Source organism: Coregonus lavaretus (genome assembly GCF_964263955.1).
Source record: "Coregonus lavaretus genome assembly, chromosome: 19".
Classification (NCBI taxonomy): domain Eukaryota; kingdom Metazoa; phylum Chordata; class Actinopteri; order Salmoniformes; family Salmonidae; genus Coregonus; species Coregonus lavaretus.
This window is the reverse complement of record NC_140006.1, coordinates 33421782-33432890: the sequence shown is the minus strand read 5'-3', so window position 1 is coordinate 33432890 and position 11109 is coordinate 33421782. Positions and strand designations below refer to the sequence as shown.

Genomic DNA, 11109 nt, shown 5'->3' with positions numbered 1-11109 from the left:
TGTCTTAAATAATGTGATGAAGAAGATAACCACGTAAAGACAACATGGTAATCGATTTGTAGCTTCATCCGAAATGACACCCTATTCCCTATATAGGGCACTTATTTTTAACTTAGGGGCACTATATAGGCAACAGGGTGCCATTTCAGATATGCCCCGTCCCTGTGATGGATGAGCTTTCTTGTCGACCATGTCATGACCAGCTCAGATGGAGCCGACCTTGGAGGCTCTTAGACTTGAATGGAGCTGGTTAGCAATAACAGCCATGCATTATCCCTGTAATAAGTCATAAGTATAAAGCGATGTTTGCAGCAGAGGGAGGAGAGACCCTAGTGCCTCAGGGCAAACTGTTGGTTTTCATTGGGCCTCAGTGCATTGTAGATCAAATAGTCCCTATTTAACTAGTGTCACCTCATCTGAATTATTTGCCAGAAATGTGTACCTACATGTGCACTTTAGCTGCTCAAAAGAACCATAGTAGACACAGAATAAGCAGAAAACGCAGAAGCTGGGGCCCAAAGAGAACTAGTAACAATTCAACACCCTGTGCACCTTGGGTCCCCCGCCCCTTGAAAAGATTGTGATGGTCACCTGTTGTTACTTTTTCAGACAGCACCACCTAGGTCAACCAATGAACCTAGTGGGGGAATAAGATAATATCGCTATCCTTTTGTTACATTCCTAAAGTAACGTTGCACCCTTAAAAGAGTGTGCTGGAGGGCCCACAGACACATACAAAGCCTTGTAAATATACATGCACACTTTCTCCAAAGTGCTTACACACACCCTGCTTACAAGCATACCCTGTACACACAAACACACACCCAAACACCTTGCTTGGAGTATGTTCCAGCTATGAATGCTAAGGGTGGAGTTGCACTGGACCCGTCTCCCTGTCGCTTCTCATTGGATCACTGGATCTCTCAGAGCTGCCACTCAAATAGATCCGCCTATGGAAGAAGAGTGGAACCTACTGTACCAAAAGCCTGGACCAAAACAAAGCTCTAGAACGTTTGTGAAACGTTACCATATTTCCCTTATGCCTAGAACGCTATAAAGACTGAAAAAAGCCAAGTGAAGGAAGGGCCCTGTATGAACTACATGAAACGGACGGTTACCCATGTCCCATATATCACACCAGCGTTGTTTTTATGTTCCAGTTTTTTAACATGTACTGTCATCGTACCCTGTACCCCCTGGTCACTGTAACTACTACCTTAAAGGAGTACTCCTCATGCATTTGGCATTCTGCTAACTGAGGTGCCTGGATCGCCTCCCTGTCCCTGTTACACGTTTTTTGAGTTAAAAAAAGTCAAACAAAACATTTCTGTACTTGTTGCTCTTTATTTCCATCTTTCTGAATTTATTTATTACCTCTTTATCCATTCTCTTCCACTATTTCTTTGTCCTGCGGGTGGCGCTGTTTCTATGACCTTTAGAGGGCATTCTATTCCATAATGTTTGAATGTAGCTGGCCTAATGGTGAGAATATTTTCCTATACATTTTGGTTTCTTTTGCATAGGGAGGTGTTAAATAAATGTATTCTTATAGCTTACTCAAAGTAATAGACAACGTTTCTTGCCCATGCTTGGCAGCCTGAAACCTTTTTAATAGGTGGAACAGAAATTGGATGAAATATTGTAATACTTGGATATTGAAGCTGTTCTCTGTTTATCAGGATTCTCCTATAAAACGGGAATTTTATAGTCTAGGCCAGGGCCAGGCACATTTGATTTGGCACCAAAAAATATGCCCATGCCTAGACGTCCGCTATCAAATGTGGTCAATACCCTTCCGCCCTTTCGTGGAAGAAGGTTGAAACACTTTATAACAATGTAACAATTTGTATCAATGCAATGGATACAATTAGTCTAGAAAAAATAACATTTTACAGACACTTTGTAACGTTACAATCTATGCCTGATCATTCTCCCCTGGAAGTATTTGATTCCGTTTAGGGGGTGATGCATGACAAAATAGACGACCGATAGCCTGCCTTATTTGAGTGTTTGAATTGTAGCATAATAGAACAATTTATTTGGTCTAATAGCTCAAATATTGCTCAAGTCGCTGGACAAGTTTTTCCACCGTCTTGCCCTACTGCCACGTATCATGGCAGTGAACTTTAGGTCGAGAAGTATTTGAAAACAAAGTTTTACCCCTGACCAGTAAAAGGCTGTACAGCCTTGATTTCATCGTTTTTGTTGACACGCGCTTAAAGTATTTGACTTGTTGCACAGAGGTGAGTAAGTGAGCCGCGTGCGTGTTGACGAGCGAGACATTATTACAGTAGCCTATTCTGATTGCGCCGAAGGAAGTTTCTTCATTCTCCTTTATGTATATAGAGTAACCTACTTTTGTGTGTGATGGGCGTGAAATGTGATACGGTACCGACATGAAGTCCGGAGAGCAGACTGATTACGAGGGAGAGCTAAATAGTTTGCCCGACGACTCCAACTTTGTCAAACCATATTTATTAGAACTGAGACAGAGGGCACAGAAAGACATCATCGACCCGCAGGAAAGTTTGAATTGGTCGGACAGTTTTCTGATAAAGTTTCTGCGAGCGAGAGACTTTGATGTTGAGCTGTCACTGAAGGTTGGTATCTCGTTGGGTTAAAGGTATTGAGAAATTGAAACTGTTTTGGCTAGGCCGCATGTTGCCCAGCTAACACATTAGTTCCTTGGAAGTTGTGGGAATGTAAGTTTTTGGTTTCCCATTGGTTCTGGGAACGAAGACATAAGTGTCCTGACCAGTAAAACTGAAAGCTTTTTAAATGTTCTGAGAACAGAAGTTACAATTTCGCCTGTTCTGAGAATGTTCCTTTTAAGATTGCAGGGAGGTTCTGAGAACATTTTACTATGGTTCCCTGAACATTTTCCTAGGAGGTTTTATTAATTTTCTGAGAACGGAAATGATAGGTTATTTGAAGATAATTAACGTTCTGAGAACATGTTTCAATAAGACTCAATAAAACTGATAGCTTAGTTTAGCTGTTTTGGACTCCAAGCACAGATAGGACACATGGAAATTAATTTGCTTAGGCATTAATCATGCAACCATTTATTTTATTTTTTGTGGCACGGCATCAATGAGATTCAAACCTAAGATCTTCTGTTCTCTATCCATGGAATTAATCCACTGCACCACAAGGATGGAGCTTGCGTGCCATGTTCTTTCTTGTGGTTTTTCTGGAAAGTTTTCTTAATGTTTTGAGAACAATTTGAGAACTACTTTCAAATCAAATTTTATTTGCCACATGGGCCGAATACAACAGGTGTAGACCTTACAGTGAAATGCTTACTTACAAGCCCTTAACCAACAATGCAGTTTTAAATAGAACCATGAGGAAACCTGTAGGAAACATTATGCTGAAGTGCTGAAATTCCAACCTAAGAAACATTTACAACACCGTTCAAAAGTTTGGGCTCAGTTAGAAATGTCCTTGTTTTCAAAAGAAAAGCATTTTTTTTGTCCATTAAAATAACATCAAATTGATCAGAAATACAGTATAAACATTGTTAATGTTGTAAATGGCTATTTTAACTGGAAACAGCAGATTTTTAGTGGAATATCTACATATGCGTACAGTGGCCCATTATCAGCAACCATCAGTCCTGTGTTCCAATGGCACGTTGTGTTTGCTAATCCAAGTTTATCATTTTAAAAGGCTAATTGATCATTTGAAAACCATTTTGCAATTATGTTAGCACAGCTGAAAACTGTTGTGCTGATAAAATAAGCTATAAAACTGGCCTTCTTGAGACTATTTGAGTATCTGGAGCATCAGCAATTGTGGGTTCGATTACAGGCTCAAAATAGCCAGAAACAAATAACTTTCTTCTGAAACTTGTCAGTCTATTCTTGTTCTGAGAAGTTAAGGCTATTCCATGCGAGAATTTGACAAGAAACTGAAGATCTCGTACAACGCTGTGTACTACTCCCTTCACAGAACAGCGCAAACTGGCTCTAACCAGAATAGAAAGAGGAGTGGGAGGCCCCGGTGCACAACTGAGCAAGAGGAGAAATACATTAGAGTGTCTAGTTTGAGAAACAGACGCCTTACAGGTCCTCAACTGGCAGCTTCATTAAATAGTACCCGCAAAACACCAGTCTCAACTTCAACAGTGAAGAGGCGACTCCGGGATGCTGACCTTCTAGGCAGAGTTGCAAAGAAAAAGCTGTCTCTCAGACTGTCCAATAAAAAGAAAAGATTAAGATGGGCAAAAGAACACAGACACTGGACAGAGGACGATTGGAAAAAAAAGTGTTATGGACAGACGAATCGAAGTTTGAGGTGTTCGGATCACAAATAAGAACATTTGTGAGAAGCAGACCAAATGAAAAGATGCTGGAGGAGTGCTTGATGCCATCTGTCAAGCATGGTGGAGGCAATGTGATGGTCTGGGGGCGATTTGGTGGTGGTAAAGTGGGAGATTTGTACAGGGTAAAAGGGATCTTGAAGAAGGAAGGCTATCACTCCATTTTGCAACGCCATGCCATACCCTGTGGATGGCGCTTGATTGGAGCCAATTTCCTCCTACAACAGGACATTGACCCAAAGCACAGCTCCAAACTATGCAACAACTATTTCAGGAAGAAGCAGTCAGCTGGTATTCTGTCTATAATGGAGTGGCCAGCACAGTCACCGGATCTCAACCCTATTGAGCTGTTGTGGGAGCAGTATGGTACGTAAGAAGTGCCCATCAAGCCAATCCAACTTGTGGGAGGTGCTTCAGGAAGCATGGGGTGAAATCTCTTCAGATTACCTCAACAAATTGACAACTAGAATGCCAAAGGTCTGCAAGGCTGCAAATGGAGGATTATTTGATGAAAGCAAAGTTTGAAGGACACAATTATTATTTCAATTAAAAATCATTATTTCTAACCTTGTCAATGACTACATTTCCTATGCATTTTGCTATATTTCCTATTCAAAATCATTTCATGTATGTTTTCATGGAAAACAAAGACATTTCTAAGTGACCCCAAACTTTTGAACAATAGTGTAGTTCTCAGAACGTTATGTGCGAGCTGGGTATCCTGCACCATTCACTGAAAGTTGTGGGAAGGTTGTATGCAAAATAACCATAAGACAACCACACTCTCACCAAGCTCTAAGAAACATATGGTTCTCAGAACGTTATGTGCTAGCTGGGTTTTGATGCGTATCGCACTTGTTTAGAACTTTGACTCAAAGACTGTTTCTCAGTGAAAGAAAGTTGGGTCCATGCCAACTGGACTAACGGGACAATACATTATTTGGGCTACAGATTGTCGCTATGTAAGCAGGTTTTAAACGACCAGATTGCAGCACAGGCATGGATAATGTCAAAAAGCATGTGAAATAAGTCTTATCTTTTGCTTTGCAATAGTTGGACGATTTGGACCTCTCCAAAACGAAACATTCACTGCAGGATAGACTATGCAGGAATAGGTTGGGTTACTTAGTGTAAGTTAATGTTTACACAACAAAATGTGTGGCGTGGTTCATGCCAGTAGCCCTATATCCTGTTCATAGCGTACAAATGTCAGTCAGTGTTTTCCAAACACACTGCCTGACATGATTTGACAGGCTGACAGCTGGCTGTAGTTCCTCTGTTGCAATCCCAAAAATATTTATTCTCGCTCTCTCGCCTGCTCTCTCTTGCTCTATCTATCTATCTAATATATCTATCTAATCTATAGCTACTAGTTAATTACCAGCATTGGAGGAGAGAGTGCCCAGAGATCAGTGCCAACCTGCACCCGTCCTCTGTCCTTGGACTCCTCCAGAATAACTACCATGGAGTGCTGAGGGACCGGGACCACAGCGGCAGCAGAGTGCTCATCTATAGGATTGGTTAGTTCTCATCTCTACAGTCTCATAGGGTGTGGTCTGGGTGTCAGGCCAGGCAAACAGCACCACTGCATCAAACCACCTAAAATGTGCTTTGAACATTATTCCTTTTGATTCATCTGCCCATGACTGTGTAAACGGCTATGTAAGGATATGGAATACTCTTCTACAGTATTTGTTTCAATATAGTATACTCTATAGCAGGGGTATTCAACTCTTACCCTACGAGGTCTGGAGCACTGCTGGTTTTCTGTTCTACCTGATAATGAATTGCACCCACCTGGTGTTCCAGGTCTAAATCAGTCCCTGATTAGAGGGCAATACATACATTTTTTTAAAGCAGTGGAACTGGCTTCGAGGTCAAGATTTGAATTTGAGGGCTCTATCTATAGGGTGTAATTTGAGATGTTGTCATTTGAGATGTGTTGGCTTGTCTCCTCAGGCCAGTGGAACCCCAAAGACTTCACAGTGTACCAGGTGTTCCGTGTCAGTCTGATCACATCTGAGCTGATCGTCCAGGAGACAGAGACCCAGAGGAATGGACTGAAAGCCATTTTTGACATGCAGGGATGGTGCTTCGCTCATGCCCTTCAGATCAACCCCTCCCTGGCCAAGAGGATCTCCTCTGTGCTCACGGTAGGTTATCCGTTGAACTGGGTCATGTTCATTAGGACACGCAATGGAATTTTTCTAGAAGGGTATTGCAACAGAAAAAAAAAAGAGAGTTTATTATTTCACTCCATTTGGAACATTTTAAACTACTGTTTTAAAGGGCCCATCTGCTGGTTTGAGAAATCATCTTTGAATGAAAACAGTGTTAGAAAAACATGATCAGTACTTGTAAAGGTCTAAGGATAAGGTTAGTTCTGGATCCAGAGTTGTCTGTATTGTAGAAATCTCATGTGTTACTCTTACAGAATATAGCTATACACAATAGCTATACTGTGAGTAAGCCTGTAATAATACTGTACCAAAGGTAGAATCAGCAAGATGACATAGATGCACAAAGTAAACAACAGTAATTAGTCAATATCTGCAACAACTAAGAGGGTTGTAGTGTGAGGCTAAACTTCTCCGCTGTTTTGGTTCTGTAGCTCCCACGTTGTAGCAGCAGGAAGCACACCCGTGCACATGCACAGATACTTTGTGTGACTGTGTGAGAGCAAAGTCTTGCATCCTGCTCATCTCAATATCTGTGGTGCTGCTCGTTGCATCGTCATCTCGCTGAGTCTACCTTTAACCCTCTGTTTAAATGTGATCTCCTCAGGACTCGTTCCCTCTTAAGGTGCGAGGGATCCATCTGATCAACGAGCCCATATTCTTCAGACCCGTCTTCGCCATGATCCGCCCATTCCTGCCTGATAAGATCAAACAGCGGGTCAGTCACCATGTTTCATCATTCACCTTCTTGCACTGACTCTTGTTTCACCTGGATACATCTTTTCATACATTTTCAACAGGAGTGATAGAGATTATGATGATGACAACCTCAGATGATGATGCTGTCTCTGATGATTGTGGCAACAATGTTGATCGTGACGGCAGTGACGCTAATTCATGTCAATGCCCTCCTGTCTTATTCCTAGATCCACATGCACGGCAGCACCTTCAAAGAGACTCTGAGGGATTTCTTCTCCGAAGACATCCTCCCCCAGGAGTACGGGGGCAGCGGCCCCTCCATGGAAGAGGTGTGTCAGGAGTGGACCTCCCACATCCTGCAGTGTGAGGAACTCCTCACCCAGCTCTCCATCTACCCTGCAGGAGATGAGGTCACCTCTGACCCCGACCCAGAACCTGACAGCCAGTCTGCCTACAGCTCTTGACTTCCCATGGACTACACATCCCAGAGTGCATCTCACCAACCAACCACCAACCACACAACTCGTAGCATCCTTCTGAAGTCCAATTCCAATTTCTTATTCCTTCACAAAATTCCTCCACCTTTCTTAAGGGAATCCAATCGATATGGTTGGGGTGCACAACTTGAGCTTTCGAGGTCCAAGATTGTCTGCTAGTTTTGAGTTTACAAACGAGTATCCTGGTTTTTAAAAGTTTTTATCAGTTGTCTATGAAAAGATAGGATGATGACGAGGGATGCTCGGTAGCAGCTAGTGCTCAAGAGTATAATAACACATTGTGTTAAAGTAATAACACATTGGAATTGGGCCTAGACTACTTTTCTCCATCATCTGTTTTATGGGTTTTGCAAACATTTATATCAGTACTCAACCAACTGTCTGCTAGCATAATGTGTTAAAACGAAAGGCAAGGTTAAAGATGTATATTTTAGCTTTTTGTACAATTCTGTGAATGTCTACTGTAGATGTGAAGTATATTTTTATACTATGATTGGTGTTTTAATTAATTACGAAGATTAAGTGCTTAGTTATTTACTCAAATCATTGTCTTCTTCTCATAGAGGATTATGAAGGAAAGGTGTCCTCAGAAATTTTCACATTGTAGCAAAATTGGACAAATTGTCATTCTTTTAAAATGTTTTCAACATCTCTCTCACTCAGATGAGAGAAGTGCTAAATAGGGCTCTGTATGTTGTTACAGAAGCTCTAGTCCAGTGGAGGCTGCTGAGGGGAGGACGGCTCATAATAATGTCTGGAATGGAGTCAATGGAATGGTACCAAACACATCAAACACGTGGTTCACATGTGGTTGATACCATTCCATTGACTCCATTCCAGCCATTATTATGAGCCGTCCTCCCTTCAGCAGCGTCCACTGCTCTAGTCCATTCCCTGTCTTTATGTGAAACAGTCCAAAGGTCTAAAAGCCGTCCAGAGGGACAGTGTGCAGTGTGTTGAGCTTAGTTGGGTTCTCTCACAACATTGTGTTGAGCCTGGCTGGGCTCTTTCACAGTCTGTTGTGTTGAGTTTGGCTGGACGCTCTCCCCACCTGACCTTCGGCCCTCTTCTAACTCAGTAAACAAGCCCTGTGTCAATGTCTGAGGAGATTTCATCACATTTGGATGGCTTGATTTAATCATGTTCAGTGATGGTTTTTATTTGTGTCCATCTGTTTGGAGTTTGGGAGCAAGACAAGCAAAAATGCTTTTTGATTGAAGTGCCTCTTTTTGTGTTTTTCTATTGACGTTCTACTTGAGGCTTGTTGGAACACATTGCTTGCTACATCTCTGACCAATATCATTGCATTGAGGAAATGTGAACATACCAGTAATTCAAAGGAACTTTCGTAAGCTTTGCATCAATCAGTGGTTCCTGATAGACAGTCATCTTGCTTCCTCGTATGGCAAAGGTTTATTTTACCTACTATTATTAGCTATTGGAATAGTACTGTAATTAAACAACTTGAACTATTGAAAGTTTACTAAACCCCTGTAATTGAATGCCCTATAGAAAGTGAATATTTTATTAAAATATCACATTACTATTACCCTCATTATCTTGACATTTGTAAATGTTCTTGTTCTCTGTGGTGTAAAGTACCTAAGTAAAAATACTTTAAAGTACTACTTAAGTAAATTTTTTTGGAGTATTTGTACTTTACTTTACTATTTACAGTGCATTTGGAAAGTATTCAGACCCCTTCCCTTTTTCCACATTTTGTTACGTTACAGCCTTATTGTAAAATGGCTAACATTTTTTAAAAAATCAGTCTACACACAATACCCCATAATGACAAAGCGAAAACAGGTTTTTAGATTTTTTGGCAAATTTATTAAAAATAAAACACAGAAATACCTTATTTACATAAGTATTCAGACCCTTTGCTATGAGACTCGAAATTGAGCTCAGGTGCATCCTGTTTCCATTGATCATCCTGTTTTCATTGTGCATCCTGTTTCCATTGAGATGTTCCTACAACTTGATAGGAGTCCACCTCTGGTAAATTCAATTGATTGGACATGATTTGGAAAGGTACACACCTGTCTATATAAGGTCCCACAGTTGACAGTTGTCAGAGCAAAAACCAAGCCAATTGTCCGTAGAGCTCCGAGACAGGATTGTGTCGAGGCACAGATCTGGGGAAAGGTACCAAAAAATGTCTGCAGCATTGAAGGTCCCCAAGAACACAGAGGCCTCTATCATTTTTAAATGGAAGAAGTTTGGAACCACCAAGACTCTTCCTAGAGCTGGCCACCAGGCCAAACGGAGCAATCGGGGGAGAAGGGCCTAGGTCAGAGAGGTGACAGCTCCAGAGTTCGTCTGTGAATATGTGAGAACCTTCCAGAAGGACAACCATCTCTGCAGCACTCCACCAATCAGGCCTTTATGGTCCAGTGGCCAGACGGAAGCCACTCCTCAGTAAAAGGCACATGACTGCCTGCTTGGAGTTTGCCAAAAGGCACCTAAAGGACTCAGACCATGAGAAACAAGATTCTCTGGTCTGATGAAAGCAAGATTGAACTCTTTGGCCTGAATGCCAAGCGTCATGTCTGGAGGAAACATGGCCCAATCCCTACGGTGAAGCATGGTGGTGGCAGCATCATGCTGTGGGGATGTTTTTCAGAGGCAGGGACTGGGAGAAAGTCAGGATCTAGGGAAAGATTAACAGAGCAAAGTACAGAGAGATTCCTTGATGAAAACCTGCTCCAGAGCGCTCAGGACCTCAGACTGGGGCGAAGGTTCACCTTCCAACAGGACAACGACCCTAAGCACACAGCCAAGACAACGCTTTGGGACAAGTCTCTGAATGTCCTTGAGTGGCCCAGCCAGAGCCCAGATTTAAACCAGATCAAACATCTCTGGAGAGACCTGAAAATAGCTGTACAGCGACGCTCCCCATCCAACCTGACAGAGCTTGAGAGGATCTGCAGAGAAGAATGGGAGAAACTCCCCAAATACAGGTGTGCCAAGCTTATAGCGTCATACCCAAGAATATTCAAGGTTGTAATCGCTGCCAAAGGTGCTTCAACAAAGTACTGAGTAAAGGATCTGAATACTTATGTAAATGTGATATTTCCGGTATTTAATCCATTTTAGAATAAGGCTGTAAAGTAACAAAATGTGTAAAAAGTAAAGGGGTCTGAGTACTTTCCGAATGCATTGTATATGTTTTACAACTTTTAATTTTACTTCACTACAGTCCTAGGGAAAATAATGTGCTTTTTACTCCATACATTTTCCCTAACACCCAAAAGTACTTGTTATATTTTGAATGCTTAGCAGGACAGGACAATTGTCAAATTCACACACTTATCAGGAGAACATCTCTGGTCATCCCTACTGCCTCTGATCTGGCGTACTCACTAAAAACAAATGCTTAGTTTGTAAATGATGTCTGAGTGTTGGAGTG

General features: G+C 41.7%; 1 protein-coding gene across 1 annotated transcript; it reads left to right on the top strand.

Moving 5' to 3' along the window:
* The first annotated feature begins 2249 nt into the window (after window positions 1-2249).
* LOC311146841 (alpha-tocopherol transfer protein-like) lies at window positions 2250-9323 on the top strand. Its single transcript, XM_084183442.1, has 5 exons — window positions 2250-2600; window positions 5691-5844; window positions 6284-6477; window positions 7109-7219; window positions 7428-9323. The coding sequence occupies exons 1-5, from the start codon at window positions 2397-2399 to the stop codon at window positions 7662-7664; spliced, it is 900 nt and encodes a 299-aa protein (XP_084039568.1). The 5' UTR covers window positions 2250-2396; the 3' UTR covers window positions 7665-9323.
* Window positions 9324-11109: the final 1786 nt, after the last annotated feature.

Bases quoted from the DNA above. Each gene is read 5' to 3' on its own strand.
- LOC311146841 (XM_084183442.1), top strand. From the start codon at position 2,397: ATGAAGTCCGGAGAGCAGACTGATTACGAGGGAGAGCTAAATAGTTTG. The intron at 2,601-5,690 runs GTTGGTATCTCG...TCTAATCTATAG, and splicing joins ATGTTGAGCTGTCACTGAAG to CTACTAGTTAATTACCAGCA. The intron at 6,478-7,108 runs GTAGGTTATCCG...TGATCTCCTCAG, and splicing joins GGATCTCCTCTGTGCTCACG to GACTCGTTCCCTCTTAAGGT.